The 21,531-nt window shown below is 44.6% G+C and overlaps 1 protein-coding gene across 1 annotated transcript in view; it reads left to right on the top strand.

The window, feature by feature from the left end:
• Positions 1-21,531, top strand: part of pola1 (polymerase (DNA directed), alpha 1) — a gene marked incomplete at both ends in the record, with an annotated part of 77,373 nt that overhangs the window by 9,954 nt on the left and 45,888 nt on the right. The window contains 8 exons of the mRNA XM_080855488.1: positions 39-155; positions 256-431; positions 975-1,104; positions 1,348-1,467; positions 1,709-1,808; positions 2,042-2,163; positions 2,538-2,687; positions 3,005-3,127. Of these exons, the coding sequence (XP_080711614.1) occupies positions 39-155; positions 256-431; positions 975-1,104; positions 1,348-1,467; positions 1,709-1,808; positions 2,042-2,163; positions 2,538-2,687; positions 3,005-3,127 (1,038 nt within the window). The remainder of the gene's footprint in view (positions 1-38; positions 156-255; positions 432-974; positions 1,105-1,347; positions 1,468-1,708; positions 1,809-2,041; positions 2,164-2,537; positions 2,688-3,004; positions 3,128-21,531) is intronic.

The raw sequence follows: 21,531 nt of genomic DNA, 5'->3' as shown, positions 1-21,531 counted from the left end.
GCTCTCGTTTGTTTGGTAATTTGGTATTCCTTCCTTAGGGTCATGACATCTTGGGGTTTGACTTGGAAGTACTTCTGCAGAGGATCAGCGTCTGCAAGGTGCCTCACTGGTCGAAGATCGGACGTCTGCGTCGAGCCAACATGCCTAAACTAGGGGTTGGTACCTTCCCACTTGTTGTTGCGTCAACCCCTTTTTATGGCTGCTGTTGGTGTTTTAGGTTTTACATGGTCTGTATGTCTCACTCTATATCCTCAGGGTCGAGGTGGCTATGCGGAGAAGACCGCCACCTGTGGCCGTTTGGTATGTGACGTACAGATCTCTGCCAAGGAACTGATTCGCTGTAAGAGCTACCACCTGACTGAGCTGGCTTCCCAAGTGCTGAAGACGGAACGTGCCGTCATTCCTCAGGAGAACATCAGGAACTTCTACAGGTGAGGAACTGTGGGCGTTCAAACCCTTTCACAGTAGAGTTTGCAGACCATGTATTGGGTCCTGAGATTACTGCAGAAAGATGTGTTTTGGAGGTTGACAAGCGTAGCTATGTCAGTTATCGGACAGTGTCAACTATCGGTTATTCTGTTAAACAATTAAAATGCTAAATTTGATAATGGATTAACAATCGATATGCTTAGTTTAATAATGGGTTAACATGACAACGCAAACGTTTGCCGATTACACGCGCCGTTAGATAATTAACACCGTTGCGATAGATGCTTTTATAGAATTACAGTGTAATCATTATAAAAACTGAGTACATTACTGTATCATATTTATTTTCTTGCCAAAGACAGAATGAGAAAATACCTTTTCTTTTGAGAAAAAGGTGTCACCTAGAACGTCAAGGTTCTTCGGAATCTTTTCACCTCAAGGAGTTCTCTGAGACTACAGAGATTGCCATCAAACATTAGTAACTCTTCTCCCTACCACAGCTCCCCATTAAACCTCCATGTTGTTCATGTGTTTGTCTCCTGTAGTGATTCCCCACACCTGCTGTATGTGCTGGAGCTCACCTGGATGGATGCTAAGCTAATCCTGCAGATCATGTGTGAGCTCAACGTCCTGCCGCTCGCCCTGCAGATCACCAACATTGCCGGAAACGTGATGGTGAGCATTTCCAATATATGATAACCCATGACAGGTTCTGGTTAAAGACCAGACCCATCGACAGACTGTAACTGTAAGAGTTGATGTATTTTATATGCGCCACATGTGAAAGTGTAGGCATTATAAAATATGTGGGTGTAAAACATTACTAGTCACTTACGTAAGCCATGATAATGATGAAGTAATATTATGAGTTAGTGGACCTTCCACTACAGTACCAGTGTGTTCTTGCTTCTCCCGCAGTCTCGCACCCTGATGGGCGGTCGGGCGGAGAGGAACGAGTTTCTGCTGCTTCATGCCTTCCATGAGAAGAACTACATTGTTCCAGACAAGCAGATCTTCAAGAAGCCCCAGCACGACCTGGTATGTGGCGTGTGTGCTGTCGCTCTGAGGCATCACTCAACCTAGGTTGAATGCTCATATATTAGGTTTAATGCTCATTTATTTGGGATCTTCACTCAAGCAATTAGGTCGGCTTAGATATTGATAGGTTAAAAGACTAGATGAGAAGAGACTGCAGCCAACTTTGTGAAACAGGCTGGGACAAAAGGAAGTGAAAAAATAAAACAAAGGTAAATTAGTCAGAATGTGGCTTTGTTTGCAGGCTGAAGATGAAGATGAGGATGGTTCAGGTAAAGGGACTGCAAAGAAGACAAGGAGAAAGGCTGCATATGCTGGAGGTCTGGTGTTGGATCCTAAAGTGGGTACGTAAAAAGTGTGTGTGTGTGTGTATGTGTGTGTGTGTCAAGAGACAGTAATATGGATATATGAATATATACATTTCTTACAACAGTAGTTTTAAATTTGACACAAAAAAAAACCTTTATTTCCAAACGAGTAGTTGTACACCTAAATGTGCCAGTTTGCTCACCTTTCCTGAAACTGCTTTTGTGTACCTGGCTTCTCTATCTGGCTGATGGTGAATCTATTCCTCCAGGTTTCTATGACAAGTTCATCCTGCTGCTGGACTTCAACAGTCTGTACCCCTCCATCATCCAGGAGTTCAACATCTGCTTCACCACCATCCAGAGAGTGGCCTCAACCACACACAAGAAAACTGAGGTCTGTTTTGTGTCTGCGTGATATTTTGGTGTCTCTCACAAATGCTGTCTCAACAGAGCTATAGTGTTTTTTGTTTGTTCTTTAAAGTAGTTGAATAACCAGCCAGTCAGTCCTTCAGTGTCCTTAAAGATGCTGTTAGCCATATGGCCTTGGTTTGGCAAAGGGTTGTTGGCATTGTGCGCATCAGCCAGTGAAATTGAACCCCCTCTCTACCGTGTTTCTGAAGCACCATGTTGATTGGCTTGGATTTGTCATTTGTCATTGTATAACATATAATATATAATGTACTATATTGTAATGTACTATTTTATAATATGTCTATATAAACATATATGTATGTTGGGTTTACTATCTCCGTGACTGTGTAATAGGATGATGACCAAGATGAGATTCCTGAACTTCCGGACCCTGACCTGGAGATGGGAATTCTTCCCAAAGAGATCCGTAAGCTGGTGGAGCGCCGTCGGCAGGTCAAACAGCTGATGAAGCAGCCAGACCTCAACCCGGACCTTCACATGCAGGTAAACTCTCTCACAAGCAGGGGGAGCTATAGTCTTAGAGAAGAGCTACAACATGACTGAAAAGGCAAATATGGGTTGTGTTAAACTCACTTTTACCCCATGGTTCAGACAGGTCTAGTTTGGTGTGAATCACATTGAATTAGTGCCTATAAGGACCTATGTTAACCTGGGTATGTGGAGGGAAATGACTTGGTCTCACCGATGGATCCTACACAGTGGCTGCAGTGAAATAGAACATGTGCTAAGCTAAACTCATCGTAAGCAGTCAATCCCTGAGTCCTGACAGTCACAGTTATCTTTCTCTCCTCCTCCTGCAGTATGACATCAGACAGAAGGCCCTGAAGCTAACCGCTAACAGCATGTACGGCTGCCTGGGCTTCTCCTTCAGTCGCTTCTACGCTAAGCCCCTGGCCGCCATGGTCACTCACAAAGGCAGAGAGGTAAGACACACACCCACACACACACACACACACACTCACGTACACACACACAAACACACACACACTCACGTACACACGCACACGCGCACACACACGCACACACAGGTACAGGCATACAAGCATGTAGTCATGTCATTCTGTCAGCACTTTAGTACAACTACATCTTGCTAGGTGACACACTGAAGAGGCTTAAGATTTAGATGCATGTGCTGATGCATGTGCTGTTACTCAGGTGTGTTTCGCGGGCAATCGATGTGAATTTAACCACTAGATGTGTGCACCACCTTTGTAAAGTCACCTTTTGGGTGTAGCAAAAGGGCTACATAACGCATGTGTGTCTGTTCCTACCAGGCTAGGATCGTTCCGTTGGCTAACACAATATAAATATTTATATAGTGATAGTGTGGTATTTGAAATTCTCTCTTTTTAATTCATGAATCGCATGTTTTACTCCTAGTGTATTAGCACTTCTCTTCAGTTCAGTGCATAGTCAGTGAGAAGTTTAAGTATTTACTGACAGCCACAAGAGGGCAGTGTGAGACTATCACCCCTGTTCTCTTTCTCCACACAAATTGTAGCCAGTGATTTCCACCTAATGAATGAGGGGAGGGGAAGGGGAAAAAAATCCCCCTCTCTATTGTGTGTCAGTTGTTAACCAACAGCTCTCGGTTCACCTGTGTGCATCGTGCCTTTCTTCTGCTAAAACGCAGTCTCATTGACTTGATTGCCGGCTTGTCGCTCTTGCCCCAACCCCCCCCCCCCAAACGAGGCTGTGCTTTGAGGGCCTGCAGGGCCACCGTAACACAACACCAGCACACAGTCATGTTCGTTTAATCACCCTCTCTTCTCCTGCAACAATGCGGGCACACCGGAGCATGCCATTATGCTGCTGGGAGCCAGCCATTAATTACACTCCCTTTACACCCCCACCCCCCCTCCCGAAATATATGTGTGTGTGTGTGTGTGTGTGTGTGTGTGTGTGTGTGTGTGTGAGAGAGGCCATAGCAGCACACAAGCAGCCAGAGCCCAGGTCCCTTTGTATTGTTGTGTGAATGAAAATTATGTGAGCACACTCTGGTGGAATCCTAGAGGGACCTGCCTCCGCACTTACCTTAACCTTTATACCCCTGCTGAGGATTGCACACTCATATACACACTCATATACACACTCACACACACATTTATACACTCACTTACACACACACACACACACACACACACACACACACACACATGCATACACACACGCACACACGCAAAAACATCTAACACTCTAGTTGCTTTAATTGGGGTTGTTCCATTTCCCCCTCAGCATGTTCTAGTTACACTGATATCCAGTGTGACCTGCTCAGGCCAATAAAAGAGTTGCCAGAGGCGGGAGAGAAAACCCCAGAGAGCGGAGCGGCACGTAACTCACACCCTGCTGCCCTCCCTCCTTCCCTCTCCTCCCTGCCTCCTCCCCTTCCATCTCCTCCTTGGGGTTTTAATCATCGCCTGCAACGTTGCCATTTATATTTTGATTTAGTGGCTTTATTTATAAGTGCCAGATACATGAATGCACCGCCCGCACAGAATGCTTTTGGTTGCGGCGTGTATCATGTTTGCCATGGCGATAAAGATGCTTGCCTTGGCCCCGGCGGCCATCTCGTCTTACCCTCACCCTTGGTGGTGCAGCGCGGCCTAGCTGCCAAGAGGAAGCGGATCCTGCACTGGGACCCCTGGTGATGACCAGCCCGCTGAGAGATGAGCGGTAGCGGGGGTGACGGAGGAGATGACGGCTGCTTGGCACAGGCAGTGGAGGATTCAGGGTGAGAGAGAGAGGTGCCAAAATGAGGGGGGGGGGGGGGGAGAATATGATCAACTTTGGACCAAAAAAAAGTAATAAACAAAAAGGCCAAAGAGATAGATCCTAACAGATAGATGAGTGACTGAAGCTTAGATGGAAGGTTACACCAGGAAGGAGGGAAAGATGGACTGTGAATGTGTCATGGTACGTGTAAATGTGTGTCTGTTTGTGGGTGAGATGGTTGGATGCAGAGTGATGCAGAGTAAGAGTGATGGGGGAGTCATAGGAGGAAACAAAAGGAAAGCTCAAACGGGGGGTCGGGGGTACAACAGTTTATGGTGACATGACAAGAGGTGTTTCCCTCCTAATCATTGTGCTTTAACAGGCTTTTCCCCAGCTCAGACTGAAGGAAAGACTCAGGCTTGTGGATATAATGTGGTGGGGAGGGAGGCGGTAGTTTGAAAATTGTGCATTCAGTTTGGGTGGCAATCAAATGTGCAAAATTTACATATGTGAACTCTGCGCAAAGATAAAGCATTTGAGGCAGCACAATAGCCAAAATGACTGCAATACCTCCACAGAAAAGGAGGGCATGCAGATTTTAGAGTCTCTTTAGAGCCTTTAAATTTGCCATGCAGGTAAAAACCCTGTTTGTGTTCCCAATTTACCCAACAGACTCAGTGACTGAAGATTCTATTACCCGGTCTCGCTCTCCCCTGTGTGGGTGTCTGTGTCTGTGTCTGTGTCTGTGTGTGTGTGTGTGTGTCTCTGTGTGTGTCTGTGTCTGTGTGTGTCTGCGTGTGCGTGTGTGTGTGTCTGTGTCTGTCTGTGTGTGTGTGTGTGTGTGTGTACAGTGACGTCAGGTTGTGATTGATGGGTGAGCATCGGGCCGTTGCATTGTTTCTGGTTGGGCATGTCAGCAGAAGGCAGTAAAGGGAAACTTTATTAATAGAGGTACGCCGTGCTTTCTGAGAAGCAGCGTTATCTTAATGCGGCCCTGCCACCAGCGTGTAAATTCAGGCGGTCCATTCGGAGGGCCTGTTTTACGGGGCGCGAGGTGTGAGATAGTCGTGATTGGCGAGAGGAGGGTTAAGTGTCTGAGAACCCCTGTGCGGCCCACCAGCCTTACGCGGCAGTGTTTTCAGTTTTTAAAGGAGGTGGAAGCCAGACGCCAACTGAAAGAAGTCCCTAACGTTGGAGATAACTCCCAAGAGTTTGGGTCGAGGTAAACTCCTGGCACCAGTTCCCAACAAAAGGTGACAATCACTCACCTGGCTGTAGGATCCAGAGGGTTGTCAGCCTGCAGAGAAGGTTTTGGCTGGTGATCTGATCAGTTCTTTCACACTGTGAATGCTCTACCCTATGATTGTTTTGGATTGGAGGCTTGCATGGCCCTGTCAACATTCCCAGTGGCATCAGATGAACCTGATGTTGACATAGAAGACTCCTTTTTGGGGTGTTTTGCTCAGTGAAGTGGAGGTTGAGCAATGTTCGAAGGATGCCATTAGAGATTCTGAGATTAAGGCGTCAAAGCTGAGCCTGTGTGGAGACATGGACCTCCTGTTGGAGGGTCAGGGGTACTGTCTCTCTGAAGGTATAAAAGCCTTGCCCTGAAGCCGAGGCACCTGGTGTTACAGCTTTAGATGGTAATTCAGAGATGCCACCCACCTCTTTGCCAGTGTGGCCCACAAGAGGATCATTGGGCTCAGAATACTACTTATGTAGAGGTTCTGCAAATGAGCAGGAATGTGACGTACAGCAGGGCCACAGTTCTTTGGTCCATCAGCTCGATGTGAACCCCTTTGAGGAGCCTGGGATAGGGTCCTATACCAGGTTTTGATGAATATCCCTTGGGTAAGAAATTGGGCAGTGGAGCCAGCTTCCTGTTGGTGGTCCCCTGTCTGTCAACAGAAACATTCTTAAAAGACAAAGTTTCTTCTATTGATCACATGCTATAACAAGGCTGCATATAGCAGATCCATAGAAATCCCAATAGAATAGAATAGTTTGACACGAGTAACATGTTAGTACATGCTGGGGCCTCCACAGATACCCACTCTAGTATATTTGGGTTGAATTTGGTTACTGAACCATATAGGAATATCACAAGACTTATAACACGCCACAATATGAAGATTATGTACATAAGACATGCCTGTCCCCTTTGATGAACATGCTCACAACTTCAAGAGTGCATTGATATTCTATATGGGAACTGTTCTCCCAGGCTTACTGGGTGTATCACACTGTTGGGAGCCAGGGGAAGTCCCAGACCTGAGCTTCCAGCGAAGGCCAACAGAACTCAGCCCTTAACTAGCACAGGCGGGGAGCGTGCCCCCCTCTCCTGCTCTTTCTCCTGATCGCCCGCACTTTGACCTTTTCAGGGAAACATTTGTTCATGTGCAAACCCGGGGCGTCCCTGGCATGCCAGGCACGGAGTGGAATGGAAGGGTTAGTGTTACTCGCTGAGCAGTCTGGCCTGATTGATGTCGTCCTCGTTGTCGACCACTCCTCCCTTTTTATTTTCGGTCCCTTTGTGTGGCGACCAGTGTGAAGAATTGTCCCCTCAGCTGTGGAGTGTGTGTGTGTGTGTGTGTGTGTGTGTGTGTGTGTGTGTGTGTGTGTGTGTGTGTGTGTGTGTGTGTGTGTGTGTGCGCGCGCGCGCTGGGAGTGGAAGGGGGGCACCATGGGTACGGGAGGTTAATCGAGTGATGTTTACGACTCCTGTTTGCCTGGGCCTGCTGATGGTCCTGGAATGCTAGTGAGCTTCACCTCTGACCCCTGCTATGCCGCCATCCTTTGCCCCTCAGCTGGGATGTGTTAAGGGACGGGGACGAAACAAAAGCCATTATCCCGTCACTGGCTGGCAATCCTTATGCAGAAAGAAAAAAAAAAAGAGGCGCATGCCTGTGGTTGTAGACTAATAGGCGTGTGTGTGTGTTGTGAGGGGATCTGAGTAAACATTGCCCTTCCATCACACTCAAGTTCTGTACTCACAGTTGTCAGAACCACAAAGGTCATTTATAAACTTCCAGGAAGAAGACGCCACACTGTAATAACGCCACACTGTGTGTGTGTCTGTATGTGTGGGTGTGTAGGGTAGTCAACATTGTTGCACGTACCATCCGACCCCCTCGATCTTTAGGACTGGGATTTACTCCTGATATTGCTGGACTTAACAAATAGTCACGGGGACTGGAGAATATTTTTGGATTTGAGCGTGTGATCAAGTTAGCCCCTTTTGAGCGGTACAGGGGAGGGTGGCAGCAGCTTTCGCTGTCTCCCACAATCCTCTGCTCCACATTTTATTATGCTCCCTTTCTCCAGTAACTTAATTACTGGCTCTGAAATGGCCAGAGTGTTGAAGTGGCGCTGCTTCTGCAATCCTTGTATCCTGCTATTGGAGCCAAAATGGCGTCTTGAAATCCACATGTCAGAGCCAGCATCTCATTTGAGCACTAAACCCCCCCCCCCCCAGACCGGTGTCAGCTGAGAGACATGAGGCAGTAACGTAATGCCTCCTGTCTCCTGAGGCTCATTGCTGTCCCTTATGGCTTCTTAATGAGGTCACACTTAAGACCTGGCCTTGAATGTGTGTGTGTGTGTGGGGGGGGGGGGGGGGGGGGGGGGGAGGTTGTGAGCGAGCGAGAGAGAGACTGAAAAAGAGAGGGCATGTAGACTCCTCATGCCTTGACATGGATACTCAGCCCGTCTGTGAGAAGGTGGAGCGGGATCACATCACCCTATGTGTGTTGTAGGTGTCAATCTCTATTGTGTGGATAATGGAGCCTATTATGGGCTGCTGTGTAACGTGGATCTGACACTCAGGGCGTGGGGGGAGTAGTGTCCCTTAGCCCCACAGGGAAGAAGTGAGACTGGGCAGGGCTCAACCACTTCAGTCATGGGTGTGGGGATAGCGTGAGGTGCTTATAGCCTTCATGAGTCAGGACACAAACATTCATACTCATGCATCATGTAGGTCTGTGTGTGCCTGTGTGTGTGTGTTGAAAGGGGACTGCATACAAAGACAATTATCAACTCAAATCAAAGTTGGACACTTGCCCTGTAACTGAGCCAGCTTTACGTTGAACTGCGGTGTGTCAAGGGTTCCACTGACGTGTGTGTGTGTGTGTGTGTGTGTGTGTGTGTGTGTGTGTGTTTATGTGTGTGTGTGTACGCACGCCTTGTGCACACGAACACACAAGGCCACTGAGAGAATAGGATCTGATTAATATATTTGCGCTCCGATGCCCTTGCTGTAGGGTATTTATACTGTGGATCCGTGGAGACGGGCACTCGTGCCCAGGATGCCTGCCGGCCGCTCAAGTGATTCCAGGCGCTCGTGTCCAATCAGGGGGGGATTGGCAGGGATATTTTCCCACTCAGGCCCAGCCTAGTGTGAGAGTAGCGCTGTGGAATCTGCCATGGCAGGCCTCAGAGACCACTGTTTGGGCCAGCTGAGTTTCCAGCATTGAACTGAAGGGAACCAGTGAGTCTTAATACATAGACCTATATATTTGTTAGCTTCAGGTTGCCAGGTTTGATTAAACGTTGTGGTTTGCAGCTCCAGTGTCCCACTTGATTAGCATAGTGCAGTATTGAATATGAGTGACAATCAGTCAGTGTGTGTGTGTGTGTGTGTGTGTGTGTGTGTGTGTGTGTGTGTGTGTGTGTGTGTGTGTGTGTGTGTGAGTGAATGTGAACCTGTTGGAATAATAATGCCATTTAATAGTTTAGAGCAATGCTTTGTGTGCTTGAGTACAATAGTGAACATTTATGAACAGATTTGATCCAATATGAGTGTAGCATCATGCTGAAATGGAAGTACTGTCACTTGCACACAAGTATAGGTGTTCACACATAGCTAGATATCAAGGCATGCTGCTGCTTTTTCCATTACCTTGCTCTGGTGAAAATTGCTTAAAATACCCTAAGCACAGCTCTGTGTTCACTCTTCTCAAACTCCCTTCGTCTTTCCCATTCAGACAGTCTTGCAGCCTACAATTTGTCGAGAACAAAAAGGATACGAATAATAGGGTCTAATATAATACAAAGAAATGAAATGAAATGAAATTCAAGGAAACTGGCAGAACTGATCAGTGTTATGGTATTCTCTGATTTCATTTCTGCTCATACCACACACAATAGGCTTGTAGGTCTATTTGAATGGTATCTCAAGTCAACCCTTTGTACAGTAGTACCTCAAGTCTTGGTCACTGACATGACACTAACCTTTCCTGGATAGCACTTATTTTCTGAATCTGTGCCAGTAGAACCAACAGAAATAGAATCCAAGTTCTATTTACTCTGCTGTTGATTTTATTGGTAGCAGTCTTCGTTATACATTTGATAGATTTCATCGTTATTTTATAGCTTAAGGTTAACTTGATGTGAGCAATGAAATGAATGATGAGGAAGTAAGTGCAGTTATAACATTATATGTGTGTTCACACAGATATAAGCTTTTTGTAGCTGTTCAGCTTACATTAAACACAAACTGACTGAATGGACGTGAATGTTTACAACATTCGAGCACTAACACTCAAGCCAGAATTGACAGCACTCTCTCTCTCTCCATCTCTTTTACTTCTTTTTCCTTCCGCCCTTTACACTCTCTTGTTGTCATTTCCTTAGCTCCCTCTTCCATTCAAATGTTGTCTCTCCCTCACACTCAGTAAAAAAAAAAAAAAACAATATTCATCTAGTGAAGTGAATTTTAAAATAGCCTAAAAAAGCTTCAGGTTTATGGTAAATTTAGGGCTGCCGCGATTAGACGATGTGGTCGACGGCAAAAATGCGTCGGCATCAATAATTTAAGTCGATGCATCTTTTTTTTATTTTCTGAATTTACCTTTTCAATTTCTTAAACGCTTCAGTTCAGTATAACGAATGTGCGTCTTCCGTATCACTACGTGCTGCGTGCCTGATGTCAGTCTTTTTTTGCACCAGTCATTGGTCGCCTTCAGTCAACGCTTCAGTTTAAAAAAATCATGGCGGCAGCAGCAGTCGAGTCCGACTTGGTGGGGAAAGAGACGGCGTCAAGACCAAAGGCGTCAAAAGTATGGGAGTTTTTTTAAACTAGCGCGTGGTTTGTGGACTCTGCAAAGTAGTGTTGATGTCCTATCATAGCAGCACCACCGCTATGCACGAACACCTCAAAAGAAAGCATACAGGCGCCGTTGTGGACGATGGACCGCCAGAAAAGCCACCGTAAGTATTGTCTATTCATGTTTATTAAATTGCCGTAAGTTTAAATATCTTTTGTCATTGTAGCTGCTAAATACACGCATTATTAAAGACATAAAGTTGTCTACCTGCGACCTTAGAATAGTTTAGAATAGCTATAGTTTGACTACTATGCCTCTTGAAGAGCGACACACTGCAGTGAATATTGCATCCTGGATTGAGACGGCAATTGAGAGGTTTGGGATTCCTACAAGCAGGATCAAGGCTGTGGTGCATGACAATGCAGCTAATGTTGTAGCAGCCCTCAAGTTGTTGGAAGATATCTTCAATCCGCTGTGCTGGCCACACATTGCAACTAGTGGTGAATCAAGCACTGAAGAATCCACAAATTAACAGAGCAATTGGAGCGGCAAGATGCTTGGTGGAACATTTCAAAAAGAGTGAAATGGCCAGTTCCAAACCTGAACACAAGCTGATTCAAGACGTTAGTGTAAGATGGAACAGCTCGTACTATATGATCAGCCGCCTGCTAGAGCAGAGGTGGCCTGTTACAGCAACTCTGTCAGACCCAGAGGTTACACACAGAGCAAAACATTTCCTTGACCTCAAAGCTGAACAGTGGAGCCTGCTGGAAGAGCTAGAACAAGCTCTCAAGCCATTTGAGTGTGCAACTGTTTATCTTAGTGGGGGGTCATATGTGACCCTCTCCTCTCTACCTGCACTCATTAAAGGACTGCTGAAGTCTACACAGAATGCAGCCTTTGACAACACCCATGTGCTGGCATTTCAGGCTGTTGCAGCGAACGAAATCTCAACAAGATGGGAGGTTGAGATGGCCTACAAAGATGCTGGTATCAATACAAACACCTCTGTAATCGCAGCTGCCTTGGATCCCAGGTTTTGCAGACTGAAGTTCCTGTCCCCAGATGAAAGCCTGCAACTGCAGGTGAAAGTGCAAACCCTTGCACTAGAAGCAAAGAGGAGGGTGATGGAGAGTCAGCAACCACAGCATACCATAGAGGGCCAAACATCAGCAGGTGTTACAGAGAAGAGGTCTGTGTCTTTGCTGGACACATTGCTTGGGTCGGACTCTGAGGAAACATCCAGCCAGAATGACAGTGGGGACGAGGCAGATGTCATCAGTCATTCTGTGAGAGAAGAGATTCTCAAGTATTTTGGGGAACAGCCTCTGCCTAAAAGTTCAGATCCTCTGCAGTGTGTCAGGGAAAAATCCTAAACACTTGCTAAGTTTAGTTAGAATTACTTAGAAATAATGACACCATATAACCAGAGCAAAGTTGAACAGATCTATTACGCTCTCGGCCGTAGAGCGGAGAGCAACGTGTGTTACCACCTCGTGTGAACTCTCTCTCTCCGCTGGATACATAGATCTTTTATTTAGGGTCCAGTACATAGATTTACAAAACACATTTTAACCCCTCCCAGACCCAAAAGTCGCCATCTGGCCTCTGTCCTTTGAAGATAAGAAACCTTGCTTAACAATAGAAACACAATCACGAAAAGTTTAACATAACACCTGGCCTCATCAATCGCCATTGCAATCTCAATGTAACCATTCATGACATTAGTTTTACAATACATCAATTGGTTTTCCTAGAGCTGAAGACGAAGTTGTAAATACCTTAACTAACAATGCCTTTCTAAGATAACTTCAAACAACCCCCTCTCTCAAGAGACAGCATCACACCTCTCTCAAGAGACAGCATTCCATTCAACAGGACAGAGAAACAGGGCACATAACCAACAGCACAGAACGCTTTAGAAATTAGCAGTTATAAGAATTTCCTTTAAGTCTAAAACTTAATGATAATATTTAATAATCTTTCACATTTCCCTCCTTTTTATCATTAAAGATAACATTTAGCATCGACATCAACCTAAACATCTCCAATGGTTTTCTGCATAGGCATCATTACACTTAAACATCATCCTGACATTTCAAGAGGGCATCAAATTCATGTGACAGCATTACACTCTGCACAGAATTACGTACTAGACTAGAAATCAGAACTTTAATGCATGTAGAAATACACATCATAAAGATACAAAAAAGTAAAAAAATTGCAATAACAGGTAACAGACTTTTCAACACTACTTGCCACCATGTACCAGAAGTAAGCCAAGCGAATGGATTCCACCAATGCACATCCAATACTTTATCATGCGCTATAGCATCTCGAACAGCCTTCATTTGCTGTAAGGCTCTAGACACAGAGACACTTTGCACATTGTCCGGTATCCAGGTACAGCAGGTATCATTCAGCATAACACAGACCCCTCCGCTAGCAGCAGTAAGCAGATCTAAACATAATCTATTCTGCAGAACCATTAATCTGATTTGTTTCACTTCATCATTAAGGCCTTCCATGCTGGTTAAGGTTGCATTAACAAACAGTCCTAACCTATAGTTAAGCGTTTCCATTCTTAACATAAGTTTACCTACTCCTACCCACGGAAACAGAGCCAAAGTAACCTTGGTTCCTTCAGTCCATATTTTCTGGTCATCAGGTACATCCGTCCCCCAAACACTGTCGTGATCCTTAACAGCCAATCGCTTCTTACGAGAGGACTCTGGCTGTGATGTAGTACTTACTACATAAGTGTGGTCCGTGACCTGAGCGGGGGCACATATGCCCCCCCAGTGTGGAGGGAGGTGACTGTATAACCTACTTCCGCACACCCACATTACCCCTTCCAACGCAGGGGTACCCTTGTCTGAGGGGCAGTGCCTGGCATTCCAACCCCAACATAAGGAAAAGCTTCCCCATGGACATGGCACCAAATAAACCCACTTACTGACGTTGGCTGAGGAAGTGGTGCTTGAGGACAAAGTAGTCGTAGGAATGACAGTTTCCTTACACTGTCTCTGCATCAGGGAGCCTAATCTAATGGTTCCATTATTTGCAAAACATAATGGGAATACAGAATGGACTAACACATAAGGTGAAAGCAAAGATGTAGTATTTATCTCTACTAGGGGGTGGGTGGTGCTACACGCATCCTGTACCTGGGTACCGTTTGTGTCATAAGATGGAGAATTGTAGCCCCAGCTGTCTGGGCCACACCTCTCTCCAACACAGATCGTGGCTTGGTATGAAAGTGGTCTAGCTTCAAGCCTAGGGTGTGAAGAAGACGCTGGCATTAAGGTACATACATAACAATTAGTCTTGTTCAGTCTGCTTGCTTGCATAGATGCATATCTATACCATGAATTAGTAGAATACAGGTGAGTAACATTCCCCATGGCCTCATGTTCCCCATATGAAATCCATCTCTTTTGGATTCTCTCAATTACATTTGTGGAGGACCATAAACCCAAAAGTACACCTGTAATAATCACTAACAGCAACAGTCTAGACATTTTTGTAACAGAATTACACTATTTATGCAATTTACAGAAAAACAATAAACACATATAAACAAGAAACACAGTAAAACAAAAAATGGATACACCAATACTATATTGAGCAAAATTTCGAATTCGGCACTAATCGGGCACAAATTCGGTGACTATCAGACGGTCAAGAGCTAAATATCTCAACCCCCGGGAGGGAACCACGGAACCTTACTCAAAGCTAGTGGTGCATCCTAATAATGATCTCAATTTGCAGTGTGAAAGGTGGATCCAGGTGGAGCGCTCAGCAATCTTTACAGCAGTAGGAGTGGACAGTAGCACTTGGTACGGTCCCTCCCACCGATCATCAGACCAAGATTTTCTCTTGATGACTTTGATGAACACCCAATCTCCCACCTTCACCTGGCCTTGTTCCTGTGGGGACACAGAAAAAACTGGAACAGTATTCGGCACTTTGCATTCTCTAGTCAGTAAAGTTCTTTTCATGTAATCTGCTAGTGTGGGAATGTCATCTGGGTTAGGTCTTACAGTTGGAGTGAGATCTGGTATTCTGTATGTTCTACCATAAAGTATTTCAAAAGGTGACAATGATTGGCCTTGAGCAGGGGTTATGTGCATGCTTAAAGTAACTAAATCTACACAATCAGGCCATTGTCTACCTGTTTCTGCCATAGCCTTTCGAAGTTTAGATTTTACAGTACCATTCGTTCGTTCCACAAGACCAGCACTCTGGGGATGATAGGCACAATGCCTTTTCAAATCAATTTTTAATTGTTGTCCAACTCTGTCCAACACATCATTCACAAAATGTGAGCCATTATCAGATCTTATTATTTGTGGCACACCAAAAGTTGGTATTATTCTTTTACACAATGCTTTTGCTACTGTGAGTGCGTCAGGTGTCGAACTAGGGAATACCTCTACCCATTTAGAAAACACATCAATTATAACCAAACAGTACTCCAGCCCTCTGGATTTGCTCAATTGGATATAATCCATGTGTATTACCTGAAACGGATAGTCAGGCTTGGGGAAAACGCCCCTCTTAGGCCTGAGGTTCCCTTGTGAATTATGCCGAATACATATCACACATTGCAAACAAAAATTTTTTGAATAGGTTATGAATCCATATGTTGTATAGTGCCTATCTACCAGACTAACCATCCCTCCGCTTGATACATGAGTATCACCATGACTCAAAATTGCTGCCCATTTATACAAAGATCGTGGCAAGATGGGTTTTTTGTCTGGACTGACATATAACTTATCTTCCAGTGTCGCCCCTTGTTTTACCCAATTTTCCTGTTCAGTTTTGGATGCTTGTTGTTGCATGTTAATCAAAAAGTCATCCTCTGTGTCTTGTGTCAGATACAGACCCGCTGCCTGCTTGGCGGCCTTATCTGCCAAAGCATTTCCTTTTGAGATATTATCAATTTTATTGGTGTGTGCTTCACATTTACATATAGCTAATTTACTAGGCAATTGTATTGCTTCAAGTAGCTCTTGTAGTAACTTTTTATGTTTAACTTCTTTGCCTACAGAAGTTTTGTAACCTCTCCTTTTCCAGTGTGTACAGAAAATGTGTGAAGCAGCAAAAGCATATTGGCTGTCAGTGTATACTGTCATTTGCTGTCCACTGTATAACTGACATGCCCTGGTTAATGCAATTATTTCTGCTGCTTGTGCAGATAAGTTAGAAGGTAATTTCTTTGCTTCAACTATGTCAGTGAGGCTAGTGACTGCATAAGCTACTAAATTCCTTCCTGTCTTATCTTTACCTGCAGACCCATCGACATAAATGACATGTCCTCCCACTAAGGGAGTGTCTTGCAGGTCTATTCTTGGTTTTAACACCTGTTGTGTTTCTTCCTCACATCTGTGTGGAGTGCCATCAATAGGCAATGGCAACAGAGTAGATGGATTCAGTGTATTACACCGTTCCAATGTAATGTGTGGTTGTGAGAGAAGAAGAGTCATACATGATAAATGTCGAGCAGGGGAGAGGAAAGTCATGTTTGTTTGTAATAATAGCATTGACACTGCATGGGGTACCTTAACGACGAGTTCATGAAACAGAACGATTTCTGCAGAAGCCTTTACGGCAAGTGCAGCGGCAAGAACTGCCTGAACACATACGGGTGTTGCGCGAGCTACTGGATCTAGCTGAGTTGAGTAAAAAGCTATTGGTCTCATTTTGCTTCCCCATACTTGAAGCAAAACAGATGACATGAATCCATGTCTGGAATCGACCATGAGAACGAAAGATTTGGCATAATTTGGAAGAGCCAGTACTGCCGAGCTGGCTATTTTCTCTTTTGTTAATTGAAAAGCGTCTGAACCCTCCTTAGTCCACGTCACTTTATCGTGGGGTGCCATTGGTTCAGAGAAAATCATATCATGCATAGGCCTTACCAATTCTGCATAATTGGATACCCACTGTCGACAATAATTACACAATCCTAAAAATGACATCATTTGCTTTTTAGTCATAGGTTTAGGAGCTTCCAATATAGCTTTCTTTCTCTCCGTATTCACAGTTCTTCCATTCGCAGACAATGTGTGACCAAGATATCTTACTTCAGTTGCCCATAATTGTAATTTATTTTTGCTGACTTTATTTCCTGTTTTTGCCAAATAATGTAAAAGAGATAAAGTATCTATTTTGCACTGTTCTTGTGTTTTAGAACTTACTAATAAATCATCTACATAGGATAATACTTGACTACCTTGTGGTGGATTAAAATCTGCTAAACAGTTACGTATGGCATCAGCAAATATTGTAGGTGACTCGCAATATCCTTGAGTTAACCGATTGAACGTATATCTTTTGCCCTTAAAGGTAAACGCAAACCAAAACTGACTTGCTTCGTCTACTGGTATTGACCAAAATGCATTGCTTAAATCGATTACAGAAAAATATTTTGCTTCAGGGTCTAATTGGTTTAAAAGTGTGTGTGGGTCCGGAACGTTAGGAGAACGAGATATGACAGATTTATTAACCTCCCTCAAGTCCTGCACAACGCGCCAGCCTGTAGAGGGCGCTGCCTTCTTAACTGGAAATATAGGCGTATTGCACGGTGAATCAGCGCACTCTCGAATAATGTTGGCTTTTAACAACTCCGCTATGACTGGTTCGATGCCTGCCTGAGCATCTGGTTTTAAAGGATATTGTTTTACACGAGGATAGTATTCCGTTTTTCCCTTGATTTTTACGGGTTCAACACCAATCATTTTTCCCACATCAGCTCCATGCTTAGACCATAATTTATCAGTAATCTCACTAAGCGCCTCTTCTTCTTCCGAAGTTAACATTATGTCTCATTTAATTTCATTCGGATCACTCATTCTTGTTACTGGTGTAGTAATAACAACGAAATTCAACATTCTCCTCCACCAGCCGGTACTAGGACTATGTTGACTGTAACCCATGTTTTTCCAATCTCGAGCTCTTTTCAATTCACGTATGTGTTGCGTGTTATCTTGCCATCTCTCGTCAGGGGCTTTAGATAAGGGTATGTGTGGTGTGACAGAACAAACCAGGTTTTCGGCCTGTGGTGAGAGTGTTACGGTACACAAACACGTATTCTCTCTCCAACAGAGTGAATTAACAATTATTTTCTGCGGGCCCAAATTATGAACTGATTCGTCATATTGAGGGTCTGGGCCAGGTCTCCCGTCGTTTGAATAACGTAGTGTGACCTGTAAGTCATTTTTGTCTTGAAAATCTGATTCAGGCGAAACTACTTTGTGTGCTTCTTGCATCAAGGCACTTGCTGTTTTGCCCGGGGACGTATTTGGCACATGTAACGCCCAATAGTAGAACGGTACTCCTCTCCCTTCCACTACCAAGATATCAGCCTGATTGCATCTCCGTGCTACCATCCCCCCCTCCTTTGTCGGGTATATGGCTAAGCCTAGTTTAGTCATTACATCTCGTCCCAACAGATTAAATGGACACGAGGGAGATACTATCACTGGAGCTTTCACAGATTCCCCTGTTAGAGGATTCTTTATCCAAATAGGTTTCGTTAATGATTGCCTCTGAGTTTGTCCATTCGCAGAGCGCACTAAAATTATTTCGCCCGATTCGTCAAAATGTTTCCCATTCATTACAGCAGTTCTACACGCCCCTGAATCACAGAGAAAGTTCACTGGCCTTCCATTAACCAACAATGTAATTTCAGGTTTACTACTTGTAGACAAGCAGATGTCCGCTAAATCTAAAAACTCATCGCATGTAATCTCATCATCATCTGCCTGTTCATTGCTGTTTAGTTCTGTGGCTAGTCATGCATCTTCATTATTAGGACACTGTCTCGCCCAATGTCCCTTTCCTCCGCATGCATAGCACTTATCACTGTCGTATTCTTCTTCTTCTTCTTCTCCTTCATTTTCATCTCTCCTGTTTCTAGGTGCATATTCACCTCTGTCCCTACTTACATTTTTCCCTCTTCCTCCAGGCGCATAGCCGCCTCTGCCCTGTCCTCGTCCGCGGCCACGCCCTCTACTACCTCTACCTCTGCCCCTTCCTTTCTGTCCACTTTCCATAACTTTCTGTACAGCAACAACGAAGACCTCCGCTGACTTTAATTCATTGCGCGCCTTCTTCCTTGCCTCTGTCACTTTTTCAGCATGCCTAGCCTGTGTCATAAAAGCCGGAAGGGCACATGTAGGCAATTCAACAAAGTTTTTATTCAGCCATTCTCTGATTTCAACTCTAAACCCTCCCAATAGGGCTTGTTTTAAATGCTGTTCGAATACTACGCGTTGCGCTTCAACTGCGTCTTCTAACCCACTGTGGTTCCTAAAAGCTCGTTCGAACCTTTCTCTGAATTCAAAGACTGTTTCACTGTCGTTTTGCTTTATTTCCCCCAATTTGTTATAATTCGGACGAGCTGCAAACGTATTGCGAATCCTGTCTTGCAACGCAGTGACTTGATTAGTCAGACCATCACTTCTAGCAGGACGTGGTCTCCCCCCTTCGTTTGCATCGAATCCGTTTTTTACTCGCCCCCAATCGATCTTCATCTTTGAACGATACATCCATTCTACTTCCCGACCATCTAAGATATACATATCTCGCAGTGCCTCCATGCCTTGGAGGAACTCCACTAGTCTTTCTTTGTGTTCGGGAACACTTTTGATTGCATTATCGACCTCTTTTTGGTTCCATGGGCGATATACTAACGTTGTTCGCGTATTTCCTTGTACAGCAGCGTGAGCGGGGTCAGGATCATAAGCGGGGTTTGGTAACTCTATCATTGGGTATTGATGAGCTACTAATGATGAGTCTCCCTGCGCAAGTGTATTAAATGTACTTATCTCTCCGTCACTATATCTCCTAGGAGCTTTACGGAACCGTATGGGTCTATCATTGTGATATGGCGGGGGTAAATTATCTCTACTCACTGGCAATTGTGGATAGAGTGGTGGGGGAGGAGATGGCGGAGGTGGAGGTGGCGGTGGCGATGGTGGCGGCTGTGGCTGTATTTGAGCATTAACCTGCGGTGGCGCAGGTTGCTGGACAGGCCTACACTTACTCACTACCATAGTGTCATCCTCTTTAGCTACGGCGGATACAGCAATAAATTCACTTCGCTTTCGAATACAGTCAAGTCTCTTTCTCGCCTCCGTCAACCAAACTCCAGCACATACTAGTTCGTCTTTATGTTGATCTTTTAACGCCTTCTTTCCCCTGTGATGTCTGTTTATGTCTTTGCATAATTTTTCGCAGTCTGCAACTACTAGTTTACCACTGAAACTATGTTTTTCAATCCAACGATCCAAATACTTCGTATGACTATCAGTATAGTTCTTTTCAATGTACCTCTTATCGCCAGTACAACCTTGCGGTTTTGACGCATTTGTACCCATAATTATTGCGAGTTTTTTGGATTAAACAGAATATCTCAAATGGATCAACGAAATCTCCAGGGACAGAATCTTCTAGGCCGGCAAAAGACACCGGTCCGCTGCCCCTCTGGGTGTTAACACAGAGGTTTTTCGCTGTTTTAATTCTGTTCAATCACTTACTCCATTTACACACAACATTCATACAGACGTCCATGCATTCCCGATGTAAATCGCTCTACACCCCCAAGTCCCAGACTTGGTAAAAAAACGTTTTTTTGAAGTCTTAAACTTCTTAAGATTCCCAGAATCTTTTAATAGCTATTGTCTGTTCTTTAAAGCAGGCCCCAGGCAACTACTCTTTTTAACGACTACTCTGTTTGTTGCAAATACTTACATATATATGGGTCAAAGCTGGTTCCGGGTCCCGTCAGGCCGACCTCTCTGGTGCAGAATCCGTCAACTGGCCTATGTAGAATTCACCACACAGGTCTTTTCTGCCCGAACGTAGTCGCGGCAGGCGGTACCGGCTTCAGCTTCCAGGGTCTGCTCCAGAGCGGAGGTCCGTTGGGAATCGGCGACGAAGGACCAATATGTCAGGGAAAAATCCTAAACACTTGCTAAGTTTAGTTAGAATTACTTAGAAATAATGACACCATATAACCAGAGCAAAGTTGAACAGATCTATTACGCTCTCGGCCGTAGAGCGGAGAGCAACGTGTGTTACCACCTCGTGTGAACTCTCTCTCTCCGCTGGATACATAGATCTTTTATTTAGGGTCCAGTACATAGATTTACAAAACACATTTTAACCCCTCCCAGACCCAAAAGTCGCCATCTGGCCTCTGTCCTTTGAAGATAAGAAACCTTGCTTAACAATAGAAACACAATCACGAAAAGTTTAACATAACACCTGGCCTCATCAATCGCCATTGCAATCTCAATGTAACCATTCATGACATTAGTTTTACAATACATCAATTGGTTTTCCTAGAGCTGAAGACGAAGTTGTAAATACCTTAACTAACAATGCCTTTCTAAGATAACTTCAAACAACCCCCTCTCTCAAGAGACAGCATCACACCTCTCTCAAGAGACAGCATTCCATTCAACAGGACAGAGAAACAGGGCACATAACCAACAGCACAGAACGCTTTAGAAATTAGCAGTTATAAGAATTTCCTTTAAGTCTAAAACTTAATGATA

This window comes from Sprattus sprattus (assembly GCF_963457725.1).
Source record: "Sprattus sprattus genome assembly, chromosome: 17".
NCBI classification, from domain to species: domain Eukaryota; kingdom Metazoa; phylum Chordata; class Actinopteri; order Clupeiformes; family Clupeidae; genus Sprattus; species Sprattus sprattus.
The sequence above is the reverse complement of the archived record's forward strand: the minus strand, read 5'-3'. Positions and strand labels throughout refer to the sequence as shown.